The sequence below is a fragment of the Herpailurus yagouaroundi genome, unplaced genomic scaffold (assembly GCF_014898765.1).
Source record: "Herpailurus yagouaroundi ecotype Mexico unplaced genomic scaffold, PumYag 189, whole genome shotgun sequence".
Classification (NCBI taxonomy): domain Eukaryota; kingdom Metazoa; phylum Chordata; class Mammalia; order Carnivora; family Felidae; genus Herpailurus; species Herpailurus yagouaroundi.
Window position 1 is genome coordinate 14334445 of NW_024412420.1, and position 24948 is coordinate 14359392.

At 48.2% G+C, this 24948-nt stretch overlaps 1 protein-coding gene and 1 non-coding gene across 6 annotated transcripts; both read right to left on the bottom strand.

Annotated features, from left to right (window-relative positions):
• Positions 1–679: 679 nt before the first annotated feature.
• MED24 (mediator complex subunit 24) lies at positions 680–24626 on the bottom strand. 5 transcript variants are annotated; one of them, XM_040497427.1, is made up of 27 exons: positions 24232–24624; positions 23649–23787; positions 23477–23559; positions 14705–14743; positions 14283–14356; positions 13699–13931; positions 13498–13554; positions 11946–12057; positions 11652–11802; positions 11235–11348; positions 10641–10688; positions 10176–10258; positions 9822–9908; positions 9280–9391; positions 8613–8755; positions 7940–7977; positions 7415–7497; positions 6883–7061; positions 6668–6767; positions 6176–6351; positions 4018–4282; positions 3445–3626; positions 3198–3288; positions 2800–2899; positions 1834–1914; positions 1403–1551; positions 680–1220 (listed from the first exon to the last, which is right to left on the bottom strand). In XM_040497427.1, exons 2-27 carry the CDS (start codon positions 23776–23778, stop codon positions 1104–1106), a joined length of 3027 nt encoding a protein of 1008 aa, XP_040353361.1. In that variant the 5' UTR covers positions 23779–23787; positions 24232–24624; the 3' UTR covers positions 680–1103. The 5 variants fall into 5 exon arrangements, 4 of the variants coding, with proteins under 4 accessions (XP_040353361.1, XP_040353360.1, XP_040353362.1 ...); XM_040497426.1 differs by having other exon boundaries at positions 23649–23834; XM_040497428.1 differs by lacking the exon at positions 13498–13554 and having other exon boundaries at positions 23649–23834; positions 24232–24622.
• Positions 7576–7679, bottom strand: LOC121045219 (small nucleolar RNA SNORD124). Its single transcript, XR_005797646.1, has one exon. It is a non-coding gene; the product is annotated as a small nucleolar RNA SNORD124 (small nucleolar RNA).
• Positions 24627–24948: the final 322 nt, after the last annotated feature.

Here is a 24948-nt window from a genome sequence, read left to right on the forward strand (position 1 = left end):
TCAGTTGGTTGGTTAAGCGTCCGACTTCAGCTCAGGTCAAGATCTCACAGTTTGTGAGTTCGAGCCCTACATTGGGCTCTCTGCTGTCAGCAGAGCCCGCTTCAGATCCTCTGTCCCCACTCATGTGCACATGTGCACACACTCTGTCAAAATAAACACTAAAGAAAAAGAAAAAGAAAAAAAAAGAAAGGTCTGGCTGAGCAGGGCCAGAGTCCCCAGCCACGTGGCTCAGAGCCCTCCCTCTCTGCTTGGTCCTGAAGAAATCGGGGCTTGAGATGTGTGGAGAAGACAAGCAAAGGTTAAACAGATCCTGCCCTCACCCCCCAGTCCTCTTTTGGAAAGCACAGATCAAACTCCAGGCCAGTCAGACTCTGGGTGGGGTTGGGCCTAGTGGGAGAGCATCAGGACAGGACAGTGGGGCCTTTAGCCAAAACCTCTCCCTTTTCAGAGTTAAATCTGACTTTGGGGTGTGGGGGCAGGCGGCGGGCGTGCGTTGACTCCTTATCGCCCAGTGCATGTCTGAGGAAGGGAAGGCCTGCCCCTGCTGAGTGGACAAACACAGGAACCTGAGCCCAGACCTCCTCAGCCACAGGACTGAGTCTCTGCCTGGGGCACAGTATATGGGATTCCAAGAAGATGTTCCCTGCCCCAGTGGGACAAACACTGACACCACTTGGAGTCACACAGGGACCCACAAAGATCTTTATTTACAAATGAGCTAAGGTGAACTTCCCTCATGTGTTACAAAAATATATGTATATATACACCCTGCACCTGTAAAAATTCCTCAGAGGTACATCTACTGTTGGGGGGGGGGGGGGCGGGCCGGGGCGGGGGTGTGGGGTGTGGAGGGCCCTGGGCTAAGAGCCAGGCTGCTCACATTCTTCAGGTGCTGGCAGGGGGAGAGGAAATTATGAAAGAAAGAAACTGGGAGACGTCTTAGAGGTCAGATGTCAAGAGTAGGGGAATGATCTGGAAATGACAAAGGGTTCTTACATCACGTGGATATGAGCAATGATGTCTCATCTTTCCTCACTGTTCCCCTCTGGGGCGCCTGGAGCCGTGGGCCCCCCCGGCTGGCCCCTGCAGCCACTCCAAGCCTCTCAGAGAGCAGCAATGGCCTTGGCAGCCACCTGGCGACCCAGAGACAGGCTGAGGTCCGTGATGGCCAGAACCACCTTGGGGCTGGACATGGCTGACACCTTCACCAGTTCTGATACCTGCCACAGATGGACAAACGGCCGCTCACTGGGGCTACCTGGTGGTGGCCCCGGTGTCCTGGGAGGAAGGAGGCCCCTCCTACTCTGACGGCTGTCACTGAACCCCAGGCTTCCACTAAGACTCGCTGCCCCATCTGAGCCCGAAGGTGGGGACCGGCCGGGTGTGGAGACAAAGCACTCACGGTGGTAAAGGGCATGAACTGCAGGATGCTGCCGCGGCTGCCCTGCTCCAGGCAGTCCACACACTCCTCCATGAACCACTGCACAAACTGGGTGTGCGGGCCAGCGGTCCGCGAGCCCAGGATGGAGGAAATGAGCAGGAACAGGTTGGCTGTGCGGAATGGGGGGAGAGTGAGCACTCCGTGAGAAGGGGCTGAGAGGAGTCAGGCTGGGAGGTGGTGGTGGCACCAGAAAGCAAAAGGAAAGAAGTGCTCAGGATGCCCCCCAAATGGGGGCGTCCAAAAGAGGAAGCGTGAAAGGAAAACGAGTGAAGAGGGACTAAATAGGAGTCTGGGGGTGATGGGAGAGCCAGCGGCCGGGGAGATGGGGCAACATAGCAGGAGTGAAGGGACACCAGGAGGACCCCTGGTGAAGGGACACCAGGAGGACTCACCCAGGACTCGGTTCAGCGGGTCTCTCATGTTAACCGTGTGGAGCTGGGAGGCTGACAGGGAGCTGCTCATGGAGCGGTCGGCTGTGGGGCCAGGCAGAGGGGGCCTGAGGAAAAGGCCTCCTGCGTTCAAAACCCCCCTTCCCAGGGGATGCCCTCACTCGTCAGGCATGGAGGGCCTGCCCGGGAAAGGTCCTGGATCCAGAGTCACAGAGGGGCCCCGAATACAGACATCCCACAGGGAGAGGAGAGAGTACGTTTGGTGAACACTGCCAGGCGCCCATCTGCGGCCTGCACGTGGATCAGGCCACTTAATCCTCGCAATCCCATTTTACAAAGAAACCAAGACTCAGGTTTGCTGAGTGGCCAAAGGTCACAGGGTTTGTAGGTGGCGACCTCAACATCTTTCCTCTGCCCAAGTGCACAGTTAGTGATTTAATCCCTAAAAGGCCTTAGAGAAATGTCTAGACTCAAGAGAAATCTCTGGAAACAGGAAAAATTAAGTGCCACAGGAGAAGCCCTTGGAAAAGGGGGCCTGGAGGGGAAGGGGTGCTCTTCAGGCAGGAAGAGTGGGGAGCAGCCCCGTGTCCCAGCCCAGACCTCAGGGGCCATTTCAGGGGAAGGAAGGCCAGAGCTGGTGAGTCAATGGCACAGACTGTGCCTGAGGCAGTGAACTCACTTGTGGTGAGTAAGGCACGGGGAAGGGACAGTGGTGCATGCGGGGCTGGGCTGGGGTCTGGGCAGAAGAGCATCAGTCCTTCGGAAGAGGTCCCCAACAACCCTGGGCTCTCGGCAGGTAGAAAACAGAGCGCAGTGGGGAGCGGGATGAGACAAACTTCCCCCACACTCTCTCTGACCCGCAGATATGCGGCAGCCACGGACCACACCAAGCAACTTTCCCAGGCGGGGGTGAGTTCCCAGGAAAGGAGCAGCCCGCCCAGCCCCGTCCGCACGCTCACTGGGACTCACTGGGACTCGAAAGGACGTTGGCGTCTTCCTCATTGGAGCTGAGCAGTCGCATCAGCTTCGAGGGCTGCATGTCATCCAAGGGGAAGAGACTGATATAATCCTGGAGGGCGGGAGAGTCACTTTTATACCCTTGAGTCCCCAAATTCCCTGTCATCAGGGAGGAGAGCTGCAGCTCACATAGGAGTGAGGAAGAGTCAGCTCCCCATAGGCCTCAGCCGGCATCTCCAGCAGGACCAGCTTCCCTTACCCTCCCACAGCCCTAGTGACAGACCCCCTCACACAGTCACCCTTACAGACGCTTGGCCAACTGAGCCCTGACGCAGCCACCCAGGGAAGGTGTCTCTTACCACAGAAGGCCCAGTAAATGTCCTCTGAGCACATGAACGAATGCGCCCTACCTCGATGTCTTCACGGTGTCTCTTCTTCTGGCGCGAGGATGCCTGTCCCTTGTGGGAAGAATAGGAACTCAGGGCACACCAGACAGCTAACCTGGCAAAGGGTTCCAGGGAAAGAAGGTGAAGTCAGAGGGCCCCAGAGAGGGTTTCCGTGCCGGTGCTGATCAGGCCCCAGCTGACAGGGCTTCCCCACAGCCCAGCCCCCCTGGGCCCCGTGCTGTGGGGACTCAAGGCTCTGAGAGAATCCTACTTGGCGAGCGCAGTGCCAGGAGGGTCCATGAGGCTGTGCCACTTAGAGGAATCGGTGAGCAGGCCAGGCAGGATGTGGCCCAGCAGGACCAGGGTCACTTGCTGCATGTCCAGACAGAAGATGGAGTAGAGCAGCTCCACCGCCCGCAGTGTGTGCTCCTTCCGTGTCTCCTTCAACAGCTCCTGGAGGGGCCAGGGAGGGAGATTCAGCAGCTGAGGGCTCCAAACACGGGGTTCTCTGGGAGAGCACACAGGGGGAAGCCCCGGGTACTGCTCCATCCCTCACTACGCGTCAGCCTCTGGCCACAGCTCCCTGAAGAGGGGGCTTCCCTCAGAGCCCAGGAGCCCCGAGGCCAGGACCTGCCTCTGTGTTCCAAGGAATCTTCTCACAGCACTTAAGAGGCCTCCCAGAGAAGCCCGGCTGACCAGGCTGGGTGCAGGGAAATGCGGGAACAGGACTGACTTTGGTGCTACCAGGTATTTTCTCAGAGGTCTCCCTGAGTCTCGAGGATACCTGCTCCCCCAGCCTAGGTCTGGGTGGGTGTCTGGCCCACACCCGCTGCACCCCAGGTACCTTAATCAGGTTGTTGCAGAACCAGTAGACGCCTCCCATGTGCAGCAGGGTGTCAAAGATGTGGATGGAGCGGCTGTCCACCCATCCTTTCTCCAGCACCTTGCCAAATATGTCTGTCAGCACCTCCTTGATGGGTCGCTTGGGGGGCAGCAGGTTCCAGTAGGGCATCGTGTCCACACCCGTGGATGGGAACTTGATCTGGGTGGCTGTCTGCTGCAGCACGTCAGCACACATGTGCTCCAGGATCGAGCTCATGATCACCACCCTGGGGGAGGGGGGAGAGGACCTGAGATTCAGGTTCGGGCAATATCAGGTTCAAGAGTGGAGCAAACATCCAGGCCAGACTTTTCCCAGGACTCGAGTTACGGAAATATTCCTGGGGAACTAACCCCATTCTATGCTGAGGGAGGAGACAAGAAGTCACAAAGCCCTAGCAGACCTGCCCCTACCAGTCCTGCTCCTGGGAGGCCTCTCACCTGATGGGCCCAAAGCCTGTGCGTGGAGGGGGTGCTCTCCTCCCCCAGGTTATTTGAACGATATATTCCTATTTTCTCTTTTCATTGTCTCCAACTTCCCCCATCCCCCAGAGCTGGGGCCCTGCCAATCCCTGGACATAAATAAATATGATCACTTCCCTTTGGGCTGAGTGCTGGGGAGGGGGGGGTCCCCGCCCAGCCTTGGCCTCCTCCCAAAGTAAACTGTTACTTCCAGGACAAGGGCCCAAGGACTGCTTCACAAGACTCTTCCCGGCCTTTGGTAGCTGGGCAAATAGAAGCGTATGTCCAGGAATTTTCTCATACACAGTCTTCAACCGTGAATGCAGTCCGGAGTCTGAGTGCTAACTATTCCTGAAATGCTGGGCAGCTCTGGGAAAGCTGCTAGGACTTTCAGGCCCACTTTTTCCCACCTGCATGATGCACCCACAGATTTCCGACTATTCTTCACCAGATAGGAGTCAGGGTGCTTAGCGTGATTACGTCAGAGCACACCCTCCATTACTTGTGGGAGGATGGATGTGAGGGACAAAGGAATAGAGAATGATGTGAGGAAAAAAGATGTGATCTCACAGACCCTCTCCAACCGTGTTTTGGTTCAATGTTTCCACCTCCCCCCTCTAGGAGCATCCTGAGGGCCACCTGGTGAGTCCTCTCTCCTAGCTTACTGCTTGTACATGCCCATTCCATAGCAGCGCTGTTCACAACAGCCAAGAGGCGAAGCTACCCAAGCGTCCATCAACCGACGAATGGATAAACAAAATGTGGCATATACATATGATGGAATATTATTCTGAAGGAAATTCTGACATGTGCTACGACATGGATGAACCTTGGGAACACTGTGCTAAGTGAAATAAGCCAGGCACAAGAAGACAAACACTGTATGATTCCACTTGCATGGGGTACCTAAAGTAGTCAAATTCATAGAAACAAAGTAGAATGGTAGTTACCAGAAACTGGGGGACGGAAAAGGGTGAGTTGTTACATAATGGGTACAAAGTCTCAGATTTACAAGATGAAAGGTTCTGCAGATCTGTTCCGCCCCCGTGCCCCCACCGGCGAGGCCCCTCAACGTGAATACCTAACACTGCTGAATTAGATACTTAAAAATAGTTAAGACAAATTTTTTTAGGTTACATTTTTACCACAATTATATTAAAAAAAGGTTATCGGAAGGGGGAACCAACACCACTGAACTCAACGTCTGAAGTCACCAGGGAGGTCCTCCAAGCCTCTAAAAAGCCAAGGCAGGGCAATGTCACAAAAGATAGCCAGATAGGGGGATGACGAGGGTAAGCAGGCTGAAGGCTTATAGTTTTGCAGATGGGCTCATAGTTCCTAGACAGTGATAGAGCTAAGATAACCACTCTGTTCTTCTGGTAAGCTAGTTCTCCAGATCTTGAGCTCTCTGAAGACAGGAATCATAGCTATTTGGGGTCTGTATTTCTGGGACACAGCAGGTACTGGATTATAAACACTCCAGGCGCAGAGACACACACTAAATCTTGCTGAGTCAGTGGGTGAACACGTAAATAAGAACGTGGGTGAGTGAGCAGCATGTTTTGGGAAGGTAAGAGAAGAGGGGGATATTGGTTGTTGGAGGTGCTAGCTTCTCACGACAGGCCTACAGAGTTCCAGAAGCGAGGGGACGGGTTACTGACCTCTCATTGTAGAACTGCAGGGTGTTCTCACTATACAGTGGCCCTGCCAGCTGGCGGATCATCTGCAGAGACTTCTCACGCTCATCCAGCCCCAGCATCCGCACGTGGGCCACAAGCCAAGCCACAGCACACACTGCCAGACTGCACACCTTCCCCTTGATATTATCTGTGATTTTCTGGGGGAGGGGAAAGGGTGACTGAGGCCACTATCTTCCCCTCCCTGACCATCACTTTCCCCAGCCTCTGTGGGCAGCTAAGTGCAGCAGGTGGAGTCCTGGACCACATCCCACACCTCTTTTCACCACAAATCTGCTTTTTCCAAAGTTGCCTGGGTGGGAGGGAGTGGCTAAGCCTATAATTACAAGGAAGATCAACATCCAAACATGAGCTCCTGGATTAAGGGTCTTCGTGTTCTTATAAAATGTAACAAGCTATCAAAGACTGGCTCTGTGTCTCAGGTAGGAGAGAAGGCTGCTGGAAAGGTGGGGCTACCTGGATGGACTCGAAGGCCAGGACCCCGTTCTCCCAGGCATTGAGGATCTCCAAGATGGCTGCTGAGATGCTCAGACAGGCTTCGTGCCACTTCATCTGCCTGCAAGGGGTGGGAGTGAGAGGAAAATCACCACGGGGGAGTGTGGGATGGGCTGAGGGAGAGGGTCTTGGCCTACCCCCACCACCACCCTTGGACCGGGCACCCGGCCACTGACACCAGCTTCATCTCTGAAGAGTTGTTGAGCAAGGCCACCAAGGATTCCACTTTGGTGGAGTCGGGCCAGAAGCAGGGGTGGTCAGGGTTTAGGATCTTGCCCTCCTCAGGCATGCAAGTCTGCATCCATGTCTCAAAGAAGGGCACCTGTGCTCCTGAGCTTGACTCAGACAGAATTACCTGGGAAAGGAAGGGAGCATCAGCAGCCAGTGCCCCGCCCCTCCGTTTCCTACCCCACCGCTTCTACTTTCCAGCCTGAAGAACTAAAGATGAATTGGTCTGAGGGAGAAAGATGAGGGGGGCTATGCTGCCACCTAGTGGTGGGTGTGGAGGTCGCACGGAAGGATTATGGATGTGACCAAGAGGGCATCCGTTGACCCACCAGGGGTGGGGGCACCAGAGTTCTGCAGCCAGCAGAACCAACTGGCTTAGGAGACCAGTGGGAGAGAGGGGCCCCTAGTTATTGGTCGTTTCCTTCCCCTTTTCCCTGCCCACTTGGTGCCCCTAATCCTGGCTGCTTTCCTCTCACTCACCTCTGAACCATAGGTCTGGGCCACGTGACACAACATGAGGAACGAGATGTCAAAGAGCAAGGCGCGCACTGAGGCTGCTTTGGCTATGAAGAATGAGAAGGCTGACCCCACTGCCTAGGGCAGGGCCCAAAGCCCTTGTCTGGGTTGGGAGGGGATCAGGATTTGCCTCAAGGAAGGTCAGTGATCAAGTGGCTTCTTCAAAGCTCTGAGGCTCAGAATCCTTTTCTTGAGTGTCGATTGGAACATCATCCCTTCCTTAGAATCAAAGACTCCTGATACCCTCCTTCTCCTCAGTACCCAACCAAATCATAAAGGGGGAGAGCAAGAGACAAACAGGTGGTTTGGGAAGAATCCTTTTCCCAGCATTCCCCTCTTTCAAGGCTCCCCAAAAGCTTCAGTCCGTCATTGTTCAGGGGAGAAAACAGCCTCCCCAGGATAAGCAATAGGCCCTCTGCCCTCCCTTATTCTCTGCCTCCACCACCCCTCCTGCAGTGCAGGGTCTGGAGGTGCACAGAGCTGACTTACCAAGTTCTTCATTGCCATGTGTCGTGAATTCATTCAAACTGTGGGAGGAATGGAGACAGGCTGCACCAAGCAGGGCAAAGAGTCAGGGGGCTACACCTGTCCCGAAAGGCAGTCACTAGAGTCTGAATTAGGGATTACACTTAAAATGAACATCACTACACAAAAAAGAACGCTTCCTATCTGTTTTTAAAAGATTTCCAAGGCGGGGCACCTGACTGGCTCAGTCAAAAGAGCATGCAACTGTTGTGAGTCAAGCCCCACATTGAGTGTAGAGATTACTTAAAAATAAAAATCTTAAAAAAAAAAAAAAAAAAAAAAGATTTCCAAGACCCAGTTAATGGCTCACTGGACGGAGCCAAGTTCACATATCAAATTCCAGGTCAACCAAAACAATCAACAGGGTTTGAGAACTCCTTCTTAATGATTGGGTGCACCTGAATCCCTCCACACCTGCCATTTTATGCCTCTCAGCTCATCAACATGCTCAGCTGCAGAGAAAAGAGCACTTCACATCCAGAGACCTGGGCCTTCCCCCATCGTCTCCCGTGGGGATGGCCTGCCTTGCCCTGGGCATCTCCAGGGAGACCCAGACTCCAGCGCCTTGCCCCTATTCTGCTACATCCTCCTTCAGACATGCCTCCCCAACCCTAGCCAGGGGCTCAGCCTTCCTCACTTGATGAATTTCCGGGCAAAGGATTTAAGCTTCCCAGTGGCAGCAGCAGCGGCCAGCAGCAGATCCAGACTCTTCCCAGACAGCATGTGGCCCAGAACTCCTAGCAGCCCCTCTGGGGACTTGGAGTGGTCTGCATCCATCGTCTGGGGATATGACAGGAAATCAAGTCCTGAACAATACTGAACACCCCCCAGATACAGCCTAACCACAGTCTCCCTCTCTGTATGTCTCCATTAAATGGGATACTACAACCTGAAATTCGATCTACATCTTTCTGACTCTGTTCTGGAAATCCATTCCCCAAATCCATCCTTGCTCTCTAATCCTTCCCTCTCAACTAAACTGGGATCATGGTGGTGGTGGTGTGATGGTGGTGATGGTGGAGGTGGGGTGGGTGAGGTCACTGCTATGAGATTCCCCATTGCTTCTGCAGGAGCAGGTGAAAGCATCTACCAAGGTGCCTGGCTTACAGGTAATGCTCAGGCTCAACAGAGGTTATTTTCGATGGCAGCTTCCCCGCCTTCCCCCTTTCTCTACCTCCAAAGTAACTACGTATAAAAGCCGGAAGACAAAGAAGTCTATGACCTCTGTTTATTTATCTGGAAGTAGAAGCAAAAGTGGAAAAAAGGAAGTCGTGACCCTGGAGGCAAGGAAAGGGCACACTCACCTTGAGGATATTTGTGACAGTGGGCTCTGCCCGGAGGATCAGCCCAGGATTGGGCTGGATGTTGGCATTTTCTCCGGATTTCAGCTGGGGTGCGTGTTCCCGGTCTGCTGCCCTGCGGCCGTAAGCAGTTGGAGAAGGGAAAAGAAATAGAGGTAAGTTCCTGACTTACAGAAGCAAAGGCCCAGAGAAGGTGGGGAGCACAGGAGAACCTTTGTGGCCGGGGTGATCTTTATGAAAGCATATTTCACGACCATGATTGCTTCAACTTATCACTGATTGTTACTTCAATTCTGAAAGCTCACTTCATATTAAAGGAAGATTTAGGATTTTTACTTTGCTTGCAAAGGAGGGTGGGAGTTCAAGCGCAGCACCTAAGGGTGCAGAAACCAGCATCTGCTGTTCCTGGGATCCCTAGGCCTGGCCCCAGGCACCTGCAACCCAAACTCTAGACAGGAGGCAAAAAGGCACCAGGAAGTCCGGACTGGACATGAGAGGAGGAGGGCAAGCGGCCCATGGGCCAGCCCAAGGGAGCGCACACTTACCGCTTGGCCATGAGGTTGGTCACGCTGGCTTCAGACAGAAGCCCCTGCTTGCTACATTCTTGGAGTAGGAATTTTGTACAGTCACAGCTGTGAGGGGAAAAGGTGATGACGGGGGAGCAGGGCAGGGGTTACTGAGGGGTGGGAACAATGGGCCCCTGCCTGCTGTCCTCCCTCCTTCAGGATGAAGGATGTTTGAGCGCCTGAGGGATGCTAGAGGGGCGCAGGCACTCGGCAGCTACAGGGCTGCCGCCTCCTGCCCAGGGGAGCAAACCAGGAGACAGTCTCCTGAGAGGAGCAGGGGGGAGAGCCCAGAACATGTTCCGGTGCAGTGGGGGTGAGCAGGGGAGCTCGTACTTGCAGCGCTGGTCGGCTTTGTCCAGCAAGGGTGTGAGCTTCAGCAGGAACTCAAAAGCACAATTGACATCCTCGGTGAAGTCCTACAAAGACCCAGAAGGTGCCATCTGGCTTCTAGGTCCTCCACTACACCCACAGCCTGTGATGCAGACTTAAAAGGACACCCCACTGGATATAAACACCAAGTCAGCTGTACCCACCACATGCTTCCAGTGACATGACAGGAAGGAGTGTAGAGCACCATGGCCCTCCACCGGCCCCGGGACACCTTGGGCAACCCTGCCCCTGGTGCGGCCTGGCCGCCTCACGGAGGATGGGTGTGACGCTCAGGTGCCCACACGCTTCCAGCCTTCCCCCAGGGGCCAGAACACACGGCTGGCCCTTCCCTTGCCCTTGTGTCTCCAGGGTGGAAACAAGGATTCACCAGCTCCCGTACCCCTCCCCCATCTCATTTCTTCAACCAACCTTGTCCCCGTGACAGTATTTCTTCAACTTAACCAAAACCTGTGGAATCTAGAGGGTGAGACAAGAGGAAAAACAGGAAGATGAATTTCTTCTCTCACCCAGAAATAACGGCATCCCCTCCATCCCCCTGCCCTGAGTAGAGAGACAGGAACCCTCCCACCCTGGAAATAAAAGCACTCTTAGGGCCAAATGAGAAAGCTGAAAGGCATCCAAGTGCCCGGTGCCCCCCAGTCTACAGGACACAGGGACCCCTCACTTCTGCTGGTTCCACAAGGAAATGCCACAAGCAAAAGGGAACTCAATTCAAGGGCCGGGGCCACTTCCCTGGCTCCCATAACTGCCCTGCACCAATCTGGTTGATGACTGAGCTAAACAGCACCTGTGTGCTAAAAGATGGAGGGCGCCTGCCAAGTAGGCTAAATATAGCCCTGGGACTTTCAGAGAAAAGAATCGATGGGAACTTGCGCTGGGGGACCCGGCAGGCTGCAGACAATGCCAGCGGGGAGAAATGCGGGACAGAGATCCTGGGTGTCACTGCTTTTCCTGAGAACCATTTCTAGATTCGGCTCTCTGTTGCTCCCCTGTCCCAGGTACCTTGAGGAAGGTGAAAGCTGTCCACTTGAGCTCCTCTGTACCCTCAGGAGACTCGATAAGCCCCACGAAGCAAGCTTTCCAGATTTCCAGGACAAAAAGTGGGGTGGGGATATGCTGTGAGAAGACCCAAGAGAGAAGCCTAAAAGGGTGCCCATCCCCTTTCATATTCTGAAGGCCCCGGGGAGGCCAGGAGCTGATCAGGTAAGCTCAGAGACTGTGTACGAAGGGTGCTCCCCAACCCCAGTGTGAGACCAAGAGATGTCAGGCGAAATGGCACTGCCACGTATGACAGCCATCTGCTTTCCACCCCGATCAGAGGAAACCCAGTTCTCCCAAAAAGTACCAGAAGAATCCTCCCCACTGCCCCCAAGTGGCCAGCCCAACATGTTGGCAGAGAAACAACTCTGGAACCCCAACCTGCATGCGCTTCACCATCATAAGCTGTTCCACCAGGGGCTGCGTCTCGCCTGTCAGGTTCATGGTGCCCTCGAGCAGGACCACCGCATGGACTGTGGGGTAACCAGTCTTGTGCAGCTGCTCAGAGTGCACAGCCAGCATTGTGGGAATGCTGAAGGGAACGGATACATAGGAGACAGAAAGAGTTGGGAGGGCAGGTGAGCAGAAGGGTGGGGGCCAGGGGTCACATCTCCCTACCCACACCCAGGGCCTTTCCTCGCTCCTTCCACTACAGTCAGCCTGGGAGCCTGGTACCTCCTAATGAGTGTGCCACACTGCTCAGCCTGGCTCCGGAGCTGGGGGTTGCTGAGACTGGCCAGGATTTCACCAAGCTTCAAGAGAGAATGCTCAATGGCAGTCCAGGAGGCTGGCAGAGAAAAGGAAATGCAGACACACAATGGGAAAAGAAGAGAGGAAGACAATGGCCCTGAGCTCCTCGACTTTGGCCCCCCTGGGACCTCAAAACCACGCACAGAGGCTTCCCCTGAGGATGACATGGAGGCCAGGGGCCTGAGGGCAGCATGCACTGTTTCTAGAAGGGGAGTGAGCACCAACACCGAAGTCCCTAGAAACTATTCCCAGAGGCCTGCCTTCTAGGGGATGCACGTGGCTGACTTTAGAGCCTAGGTACAGTTCAACACAGACAGTGGCAAAGAGAGGCACAGGGGGGTTGGAGTCCAGTGGCTGGAACAGGGAGGTGGCCACAAATTGCATCAGGAGTGGCCAGCCTTGCAAGTGGCCATCACTCTCTACCCCAGTCGAGCTAGATTCCTAACCAGGCTTCTGGGTTCACCCACACCCTGTCGAGGCCTTTGCTCTCACGGCTCTCCCCCTCTGTGGTGCCCCAACTCATCGCCACCTCTCAAACCACTCTCCTCAAGCTTTTGTTCATGTCTGGATCCTTTGACAACACACCCAACTGGTCCAACCCGCTAACCTCTCTGCCTAAATGCTTGAACTCATGGTCTCTGCTACATTATTTAGCACTTAATTATGAGTCACTTATCCTAGTTACAACTCCAGAGGGTTAAATGATGATGAATACTGGCACCAACTAGCCCGTTAACCTCCATGTGGCATGGGAAAAAGAAACAAAAAAATAAGACCTGAGATCCATTAAAATTAAGTTAAATATTCATTCACTTTTCAGCCACTAAACATTGGTCAAGTGTTCAAGATAGGTAAGATACTGTCAACAAGGCCCATTTTTATAGACAGGCCATCTTTCTGGACTTCTCACAGGCAATAAAACATACTTTGAAAAGTTAACAAATATACTAATCCTATAACAAGTTCTCCAAACATGTCCTAAAGACCTGGATGTAACCCATTCTAGCATTGTTGTTACTGGAGAACAAGAGATCCTTAGGTGGTCTCAAGCCACAAGACTGTGGTCTTTGGGCAACATGTCCAGAAAACCAGTACTTCCCTCCCACCGGGTGATCTATCTCCTTCAGGCTCTGGAGGGTTCCAAGAGTTAACATCTGCACTTGAGTCAAGCGGTATAGGATACAACAGGCCTGATAGCAGACAGGTACCATGTTCAAAGGGACATGTTAGGCAACACTCAGAAACAAGAGTCATTTACTTTCAGGAGATGAGTAGCGCAGAGACAAACACAAGGATGGATGGTGTACTTCCCTTGTCTCTAACTTCATCCATGTTTATCACATACTAATCTTGCTCCCCACTAGCATGTATGCTTGTTGAGGGCAGGGACCCTGCCACATGCTCCTTTGGTAGCCCCCCACCCCCCATCCCCAGCACCTGGCACAGTGCTGGGCATACAATAATGCTCAGTAAATACCTGTTGGTTGATTGGCTCGGGTGCCACCCTGCCCAAGTCCCTGGGATGTATGCAATGCTTATGGGGAGAAAAAAAAGGAAGTGGGATGATTTCAGATCCTCCTGGAAAGAAGTGGGATGGCATCCTGCCTCTCCCCTTTCAATTAAAGAACCAGCTATGGGAACAGTGGAAGGTGGGGCTCAGGGGAACCAGGGGACATACAGGCCTCCTCTAGTTTGGCGATGTGGAGCAGGGCCCGGTTCTTGGTGCTGCTGAGGGTCTTCTCCAGGCGCTGCAGGCACATGGCAAGCTGCTTCTCGCCAGCCGCTGGAGTGCCGGCCTCCAGCCCCTCCCGGAGCCGCTCTGCAGAGGCTGCAGTGCAGCGCAGCAGCCAGTGGAGGGCGCTGAGAAGGGACCGGCACAGCCCGATGCACTCCTCTGCTTTGCCATGACAGCTACCGGGAAAGGATGCAAAATCTGTCTTGGCTCCAAAGGCTGAAATATGACCCACACCAATCTTCCCCAGAGTGGCTGGCACGCCCCTATGAGGGAAGAGAGCTGGGAAGCTAGCAAAGTCCTAGGGAAGACAGCCCCAACTTCCACTGGACAAGATTTCAAATGAGCTACTCCAAAGAGAAGAGGTCTTTTATCCCAAGGGACTAAGTAGAAAAGGATGGGGGTGGGTGGGTGCAGAAGAGCAGAGGGGAAAGAAGTGTGGGAACCCACAGAGTTGGCCTCAGTCTACATGCTTGGAGCTTCTCCTTTACGCTAGGATAATACCGGAAGTTAACAAGCCCTGCCATTACCTCAGTCGGTCACAAAACATGTCCATGATATCCAGCAAAGCCTGGACACACAAGTCCCGGGAAAAGTCATCAAACTGCAGAAAGAACAGTTAATGATACTACAAACATCCCAGTTGACCTCTGGTCTCACACATGAGGCAGACGGCATATTCAGAATTCCTACTCATCTTCCCTCCAACCTCAGGTTTCAGACTCGGCATTCTTTCAACATTGGAAGTTGGCTCCTAATTGCCAGCCTCCCACTTCCCAGGATCTCCCTCCCTCCAGTGGAACACAGCAATGCCATCCAGAGGCATCACGTGCTGCCTCTCCAGTCTCAGAGTGTACGTGACCGCGCAGGCGAACAGAGGGGGTCCCATCTGTCACTATCATCTCTCTGCTCCCATGCCCTCCACCTAGCTCATAAATGGCTATGGTCATACCTTACTGATTGCTGTGAGGACAGAGGAGTAGGACACCATCTGGATGGAAAGAAGAAAGATAAAGTTCAGACAACTAGCATCACAGCTGACAGGATCAAACACTGACACTTCAAATTTCTGCAGCTCAAAAAGTTCAACCCCTTCAACAGGCCTTCCTCAACCCACGAAAAGAGAGGCAGGAAAACTAGACATTGTCCCCATCCCTGCTTCTATCAAAATCACCATAAATGACACCATGAGCATACACCCACTAAGATCAGGGTGGGCATTCAAAAATGCCGTGTTTCATGTTCACATGCCACTCATTGTCCACTATATACAAGGTTAAAATAATTGCTAGTAGGCAGAAGAAAGGATAGGAATGAGGTTATGTTACTTTACTCCTACAACTTCTATAGAGTAGGAGAGGCTCTGTCAGCACAGACCCTGGTGCAGGGTTCAAACCCACAAACTGTGAGATCATGACCTGAGCCAAAGTCGGACGCTTAACCAACTGAGCCATCCAGGTGCCCTCAGAGTACTTTTATTTACAACAACTGGAGATGAAGAAACATTTCCTGCAATGAACAGGTAATACCTGCACACTGAAATTGTAGTGAATTTCATGATACACACTCTGATTCCCTAGGATTTACTCTCTAGGACTCCTCCAGGACACCTTCTCTGATCGACCCCAACCTCCTTCCCATGTGCTCCAAGTAATTAATCCCCTTATACCCATCATTACACAGCAGGTACCTGTTGCCCCCACCAAACTAGGAGCTCCTTGAGGACAAGGATGCTTTTACTCAGTGACCACCATGAACTTGCTATGATGTTGGTAGAATGAATAAGTAAAAACACACCTTTAGATCAGCATTTCTCAAAGTAGCTTCCAAAGTTGCACTATCCAATAGGGAAGCCACTAGCCACAAGTGGCTGTTTAAGTTTAAATTAAGTAAAATTAAATATTCAGTTCCTTAGTCAGACTAGTCACATTTCAAGTGCCCAACAGCCACATGTGGCTAGTGGCTACCGTTTTAGCACAGATACACAGCATTTCTGTTACTGTAGAAATATTTATTGCATGATGTTCTTCCAAAGATTCCCCAAGATGTTAAGAAACTTTACACACACACACAGCTTTTGTGTGATATGAATTTAAGAAACCACGGACTAAATAGCTTTCTTTGCTTAGCTTTGCTGAGTCATAATATGCTTGTATATAATGAGAACCTCTAAGATAAATGGAAACAGTAAATAATACTTTCCAAGCTTATCTGACTAAGAGAAAGCCTATCTGAACAGTGAGCTGAGAACAGAAACAGTGGTGAATTTATATCTGTTTCTCTAGAATGTAGCCCAGGCTTAGCACATAGTAGGTCCTCAGTAAGCTTTTATTACTTTGGATTGGTGAATTCTAGGAACTAGCATTCTGAAAAAAAAAATGTATTTAAAATAAATCTCTATTAGTAAAACCGATCCATAGGATTGGAGATGTAGTTGAAAAGAAATAACCAATGTGTCCTGCATGAAATTAAAACCTAGAGAAAGTCTATTAAGTTGTCATATTTAAAAAAAAAATTTACTGCATGCTGATAAAATATAAATAATACTTTAGAAAGTAGTTACAAGTATATACTCAAAATCAGTGGCAAAATACACTGTAATAAAAAAGATTACAATGATAGCAACTGTCAGGATAATCACCTGCTTCGTGGGTTGTCTTCCCAAGAGGAATAGAAATTTCCAGAGATTCAAGAGGAAAGTGAAGTCAGCCTCAATGACCTTAATATGGTGAATTTTACATGCATGGCAATGCCTTCTGTGTATAATTTCTCCATCATGTGAACAGAGTGCGCTCTGTTCAGACACATTTAACTAGTATTCTTAAATAAACAAGAGCAAAATACACAGAGGACTTAAATACACAATTAGTGTTTAGTACAACTCTCAGCAAGATGTTCTGTGAAGCCATAGCTGGTGTCTGATGGTGATCAGAAAGTTGGGAGCCTGCCTGGGCAGAATGACCATAACGTTCCAGACGAGTATTTGTTTATTTATAACTGATGTCCCCATAGCAAGAGCTTGGCAGAGAAATGAACCTTGTTGGATACCAACCTGAAGAGGGAGCTGGATGTTCCCACTGAAACTAACCCCAAACTCCCGGAAGAGAAACCCCCAATTTTCTATGTTCTGAGAGATGCAGTATGTTCTAATGTATTTATGGTCTCCAAATTCAGAATTCTGTCCAGTAAATTTTAGCTAACAATATCGAGAAAGCACTGCTACCCTTGAGACCTAAAACTACTTTCCACACGGCGAACTGTTTTTCACAGCAGGATTTAACCTATTCCGGTCTACTGTGTCTATCAGTGTAGAAGCTCTAAGCTACCACCAGACTCTGAGGCTGGAGACCGTCTATGTGTCCGCTGCACACCTGGCTAGCCCAGACTGACCCTGCGGCTGCTCTCTCCTCTCCTCTTCATATTCAACACCCTCAGCTACTCCTAAGTGCCCTCTCCATGCACAGCACTGAACTGAAGAGCCTCTGGACTCGGAAGGAAGAATCAATTACTAATTTTGCACAGCACTTTACAATGCTGATTGTAGTGAAACTCCTGCATATATATTTATTTCTCTCTCACTGTTACTTTGGCCTTGTTCTCCTTCTTGCCTTCCCCATCAGTGTTTACATGTCTCAAGATTCTGCCATTTTTAAGAGAAGTTCCCACAGACCACTCCCCCCATTTCCAATTAATCAGCACTCTCTCTATCCTGCTCTCCACAGATGGGAGTTCTCCACACTCGCTGTCTCTACCTCCCCACCTTCCGTTCACAATTCCACCCACTCCAATCACTTATGTCCTTACCACTGTAGGAATCTCCTCATTGAGCTCATCAACAAACTGGTTAAACCCCATGGATACTTCTCAGTTCCAATCTCACAGACCTCTCAGCAGCACCCAACACCAGGAAACACTTCTTCACTCTTTGATCCTCTTCTCTCTTGGCTTCTCTTGATACCACGCTCTCTTGCTTTTCTTCCCTCGTCACTGATCTCTTCTTTTCAGACTCCTGTGAGGCATCTTTTTCCTAGCCATGTTCTCTACCTGTGATTGGTTCCTCAGGGATTTGGCTTGGGTCTCTCTTGTACTTACTCTCCACCCTCTCTAGGCACTCCTGTCAATGCCCACAGCTTCCATCACCATCTACAGTCGACAACTCCAAAATCAACAGTGCCAGTCTAGGCCTCTTCTTCTAAGTTCTGGACACATATGTTGAAGGACCTACTGAGTATGTTCTCTTTGTTAGCCCACACAGGCACCTTACTCAACAAGGCCAAAATCAGTGTCATCTCCACCCCTCAGCGGTACCCCAACCTTAATAGCAGCCCTACTCTTTTCCCACTGTCTCCTTAAGATCCCATCAGTCATTGAGTCGTCCAAACCAGAAACCTAGACACTAGCCATGGTTTCTTCCTCTCTCTCATGTGCCTCATCCAGGTAATCACCAAGTCCTCTCAATGCCACCTCCTGAACAGTTCTTGAATTCATCTTTTTTTCTGCTGCTACTTCCCATGTTTATGCTAATATCATCTCTTACCTGAATTTACTGCAATAAGGGTTAATCAGGGGTTGGAAAACTATGACTCGCAAGCCAAATTGGGCCCATTATCTTTTTTTTTTAAAACAAAGTTTCATCAAAGCACAGGCATATCCATTTACTTATATACCATCTATATATGCTTTCAAGCTATAATGACAGAATAATGGTGACAGAGACCACATGGCCTGCAAAGTATTACTATTTGGTCCTTGGGCAAAAAAAAAAAAAAAAAAAGCCTAGGGCGCCTGGCTACCTCAGTGGAAGAACATGCAACTCTTCATTTCAGGGCTGTGAGTTCAAGCCCCATGCGGGGTGTACACATTACTTAAAGAAATACATACATATATAAACAAAAATACACACACACACACGTACATATTCCAACTCATATACATACATATATATATTCCATCTCATATATATATATATATATATACATGTATTCCAGCTCATATATACACGTGTGTGTATATTACACACACACACACACACACACACACACACACACACACACACGTGTATATTCCAACTCATTCTTCAAGCTATAACCGGAGTCATCTTTTTTTTTACAAGTGTGATCTTTCTAAGATTAATCCACAAATTCCCCAAATCCAGAAAGTCAAAAAAATCCCCATTAAAATATAATAGGATTTTTACAAGAATTTAACAAGCTGATTTTAAAATGTCTGGGAAAGGACAGGGCGCCTGGGTGGCTCAGTCAGTTGTGCGTCCAACTTCTGCTCAGGTCATGATCTCGTAGTTCAGGAGTTCAAGCCCCAAGTCAGGCCCTGTGCTGACAGCTCAGAGCCTGGAGCCCGTTTCAGATTCTGTCTCCCTCTTTCTCTGCCCCTCCCACCCTCACACTCCATCTCTCTCACCTCCAAAAATAAATAAACATTAAAAAAAATGTTTTTTAAATGTCTGGAAAAGGAGCACCTGGGTGGCTCAGTTGTTTAAGCATCTGACTTCAGCTCAGGTCATGATCTCATGGTTCATGAGTTTGAGTCTCACATTGGGTGAGCTCAAGTCCCACTTCGGGTGAGACTGTACCCCACTTAGGGTAAAACACGAACCCCACTTCAGGTGAGTCCCACCTCTCTCTCTCCCTCTCTTTTCCTCTCTTTCTCTCTGCCCTTCGTGAGATTCTCTCTCTCTGCCCTTAGATCACTTGTGCCCTCTCTCTCTCTCAAAAAAAGTTAACAATAAATATATAAATAAATAAATAAATATTAAAAATAGAAAATGTCTGGAAAAGAAAATGCCTAGGGGAGCCTGGGTGGCTTAGTCGGTTGAGCATCCAACTCTTGATTTCAGCTCAGGTCATGACCTCGTATTTCTTGAGTTTGAGCCCCTGTGTTGGGCTCCTCGCTGGCAGTGCAGAGCCCGCTTGGTATTCTCTCTCTCCTTCTCTCTCTGCCCCTCCCCCACTTACACAGGGGTGCACACACACATGCACTGTCTCTTTCTCAAAATAAATAAATAAACATTAAAAGAAAGAAAAAAAGAAAATGCCTGAAAACAGCCAAAGAATTTTTGAAAAATTAAACTAAGGGAAGACTTGCCTAACCAGACATCAAACATACCATAAAGGTATAGTAATTAAAACAGTCAAGTACTAGTGCAAGAAAGGACAAATATATCAATGAATGAAACTGGAATACCAAGAAATAGACCTTTGTCAAAAAAAAAAAAAAAAGAAAAGAAAAGAAAAAGAAGTAGAACTTTGTAAGAGAATTTAGGATATGACAATGAATGGCCTATTCAATAAAGGCAATTGAAACAACTGTACACCTATTAGGAAAAATAAATAAATTTGGATCTCTTCCTCACACCACAATAAATCCTAAATGGATTCAACAAAATAAATACAAAAAACAAAAGTGAAGTGTTGGCAGAAATTAGAGAAGAATATATTTTGATCCTTGGAGCAGGGAAGGAAGCCCTTAAGCAAGACAAAAGCCATATAGGAAAAAATGGTTAAATCTGACAACAAAAACATTAAAAATTTCTGCATGCTAAGAAAATAAAACCAAAAAGTAAAAAAAAAAAAAAAAGTGATAGAAAACCATAACAGGATTAAAAGATCAATTATATTAAGACACTTAAAAAGCAGTCAGAATTCTTGTGCTGATAAAAATGTTCTACATTGATTGTTGTAGTGGCTGTACAACTCTGAATACACTAAAACCCAATAAATTGTATACTTTAAATGGATACATTGTATAGTATATGATTTATATCTCAATAAAGCTTTTACAATAACAAAAAAATTAGGAAAACAGGCAAATGGTATGCATTAGCAATTCCCAGAAGATATACAGGGAGCCAGTAAATATGGAAAAAATGCTCAACATCACAATTATGGAAATACAAATTATAATGTGAAGGAATTTTTTGCTTATTCTATCCAGCATTGGAAAGGTGTTGAGAAACACTGTCAAACACTACGGAGGGGGTATAAACTGATACCATCCTTTTTGGAGGGCAATGTGCAAGATCTACTGCAATTTTTTGTTAATTTTTATTTATTTTGAGAATGAAAGAAAGCACGAGTGGGAGAGGGGCAGAGAGAGAGAGAGAGAGAGAGAGAGTCCCAAGCAGGCTCTACACCAGCAGCATGGAGCCCAACACGGGGCACGAACTCACAAACTGTGAAGGCCACAAACTTTGAACTCACAAACTGAACCAAGGCCAGGTGCTTACCCGACTGAGCCACTCAGGCGCCCCAGAATCTACTGCAATTTAACATGTGGGAATGCTTCAAGCTAGCAATTCTATTTCTAGGTATCTATCCTAGGGAAAACTCCCAGAAGTGCAGACAGGCTAAGTATAAGAATGAATGTTTAATGAAACATCAATTATAACAGTAAAAAATTAAAAGCAACCTAAATTACAGTACACATGGAACATTATGCAGCAGTTAAAAAGAATAAGGTAAATGAACACGTGCTCACATGGAAAGCAGACATAAGCCAAGAGGAAAAAGAAATAAGAAATACATGCCAACTGAGGGCTACTACTCAGCAATTTAAAGAGAATGAACTACTGACATACACAACCACATAGATAAATCTCAAAAACATGTATGTTAAACAAAAGAAGACAGAGTACAGGGTATTGCTGGATGATTCCATTTCTATGGAATCCAAATATAGGCAAGATTAATCTACAGTGACAAAAAACATTTAGTGGTTGTAAGAGGTTGGGCTAGAAAGGGGCACAAGGCAACTTTCTGGGAGAATGGAAACATTCTGTATCTTATTTTGAATGTTAGTGACATGGGTATATTACAATTGCTAAAACTCACTGAATTCATCTTAAGATCTGTACATTTTATTGCATGTTAAATGTCTATAGAAACACATACATACATATCCTATCACACCATTCCTCCACTTAAAACTCTTTAAATGATTACTTGTCACCCTAGGATAAAGTCCAAACTCTTTAGCATCACTCACAGGTCCTTTGTGCCCTCTCTATCTCCTTCTTGAAGTGCTAGCCCAGCAGTTCTCAAAATATGATCCAGGGACCCCTGGAATCTGTGAGGTTAAAACTATTTTTTAGGGGCACCTGGGTGATTCAGTCAGTTAAGCATCTGATTCTTGATTTCAGCTCAGGTCATGATCTCACCATTTGTGAGATCGAGCCATGCGTTGGGCTCTGCACTGACCAGCAGGGAGCCAGCTTGGGATTCTATCTTTCTCTCTCAAAATAAATAAATACATAAATAAACATTTTTAAAAAAACTATTTTTTAAATGTTGCTAAGATGTTATTTGCTTTTTCTACTCTCATTCTCTCACAACTGAACATGGAATGTTCCAGAGGCTCCATGACATGTAAATCATATAATTAAATGTGTCAATAATTATGTAATTCAGTAATGGGTATTTTCCACATGATCAATTCATGATATTATAAAATCATTCATGAGTAAAAGTGCAAGAGAAAGACCAATAGATCTTAATGTTAACAGTGTGTAAGAAGTTCATTGAGGGGCACCTGGCTGGCTCAATCCGTAGAGCATGCAACTCTTGATCTCAGGGTCGTAAGTTCAACCCTCATGTGTGTAGAGCTTATTTTAAAAATAATTAATTTTTTTTTAAAGTTCATTGATGTGGTTTCACATCACCTGCTGAATTTTAGTATATCAATGAATATCCAGTTATCTGAAAAGCTTATTAATATACTCTGTCCTTTTCAAACTAAATATCTGATGTGTGAGGCCAGATTTTCTTCATACACTTCAACTGAAATAGCCTATTGCAACAATTGAATGCAAAAACAGATATGAAAATTCAGCTGCCTTCCATTAAGCCAGACATTAAATAGATTTGCAAAAACGTAAAACAATACCACTTTCCTCACTAGCTTTTTTGTTTTGGAAAATACAGTTTTCATTAAAATGTTATTTATATTAACATGTAACGTAACAGGCTTTATTTAACAGACATTACTTTTTGGTGCTTTTAAATAAGTTCATAAATATTTTTTAACTTACTCCGTTTTCATTTCTAAAATGGTAAATACGGATAGATATAATACATACAAACAAAAGCTTTGTGGGAGTCTCAATGGTTTTTAAAAGCATAAAAGGGTCCAGAGACCAAAACTACTGCTCTAGCCATACAAATTATTTTTGGTTCCTAAACATGTGATTTTTGCCTCCCAGCCTTTGTATGTGCTTTTCTTTCTGCTTTGTGTATTCTCACCAATCTGCCTGGCTAACTCCTATTAATAATAAGGTCTTGGTTTAAACATCACTTTCTCCAGAAAGCCTTCCCTGATTGCTCAGACTGAATTATTTGCCTTTCCCATGTACTCCCATAGTACTGTCTTAATCTACATCATAAATCCATCCTGTGACTGACTGCTTATTTCCATGTCTGTTATTACCCATAACTTCGTTCTTTCTTATGTGCTGGGATCAGGTCTTGTTCACAGCTATATCCCCAGGGCCTACACCACTCCCTGACACATACAGGCATTCATGAACATTTGTTGATAGAATAAGTTAGTGTACCATTCATCACAACCAGTGAAGTATTACTTTCAAAAGAAAATGGAGGCTCAGAGAAGTGATGTGTTCAAACAAATTCGCCTAGAAAGTGTGAGCTGACAACGTTACTCCAAGACTTTTACCTTCAAATCTTCACTCTCTGGAATAGGTGGGACAGTTTACCTGGGAACTAATGGCATACTTCAGGTAGGACAGAATGAGAGGATTGGGGGAAGGTCCAATCATGGCCTGCTCCAGTAGCGCTTCTGCAAGGGGAATAAACAAAGCAAGACTGAGTGGTTATAACTTTTCTGGGTTTAGCCCTCCCATCCTTCCTTCCTACTTGACATGAGACCTGCTAGGTTGAGAATGTCCCAGGTGGCTCCTTTGGGAAAGAATTTCTTCATGTTGATTGCCCACTGGTAGTCACTCCATCGCTCCTTCCAGGCTTGCAAAATAGCTTGCTTCAGGTTCACCACCTTCATGATTTCACTCTGAGAAGGGGCCGATGGAGGTAAGCTTTGAGGTGGGTGAAACTGAGCTTAGAGAAGAAGAGATTGTGAGGGAAAGAACAGGGGTGGGCAGAACAGAATGAAATGGGATCCAGGAAGATTTAAGGGAGACAAAGGAACTACGATAAAAATGGAGAAAGGACAAGGTAGAGATTCTATCAAGTTCCTCCCTCCTGAACCATCCCTTCCTTAAACTGGAGCACTAAGAAGAGGGGGTCAAAGGCGCTTAGTACAAAGAGTAAAGGTGGGAGCAAGGGGTTAAGCCTATTCTGATTGCCTAGTTACGCCCTTAGCCCTGGCTAAGTCCCTCAGCCCCTACCACCCCACATCCAGAGTGTCTTCCTCCATCTCCTCCACCTTCCCCAACCTTAAAACTATAATTCCCTATTTCCCTTTCATCCACCACCTTCCCAATTTTAAGCCTACCGTACAAGCTAGTTCTAGATCCTAGGAATCGCCATTTTGGCACTTATCAAAGAGCTTAACTTCTATTGGCTGAGAGTAACAAACATGAGCCAATAAGAACGCAGAAGGAGACAGGTCACGCCACGATGTTTTCTGGGAATTGTAGTTCCTTGGATTGGGCTAGAGAGGAAGCTAAGAAACTAAAAACTAGTCTGCCCTCATTGTTTCTCTGCTGTAGGGAAAAATATGTAAGAGCTGAAGCATCACAGAGACTCGGGGAGCCGAGGGGGAAGAGCTCTCGAAAGACCTCTAGCAAGCAGGCGTAGCCCCAAGACGTCACTGTCGACCAGGCGTTTAAATGATATTCTGACACCCTTTCATTACATGCTAGTTACTAGGCATAGCAGGGGCGTGGCATTCGTTAAGCAATACGTTTTTCTCTTTCCTGGTCTTTTTTTTTTTTTTTTTTTTTTTTTTTGGTGTTCCTACACCCCTGAGTCTACCAGAGTTCTTATTTCCACACCTTTATCCCAGAGGCGGCATTAGGGCTTGATCAATTACACACATCACCACTTAACCCCCAAATCTGGCAGTCCTCCCAGAATCTCCTGGCCTTGCACACTGCTTGAATACGGGAAGAAGTAAAGAGGAAAGTAAGAAGGAAAACTGAAGTTAAGGTTATCAAAAATAAGGAAAGTCTAAGAAACTGTCATAGCCAAGAGGGCTTAAGGAGACACA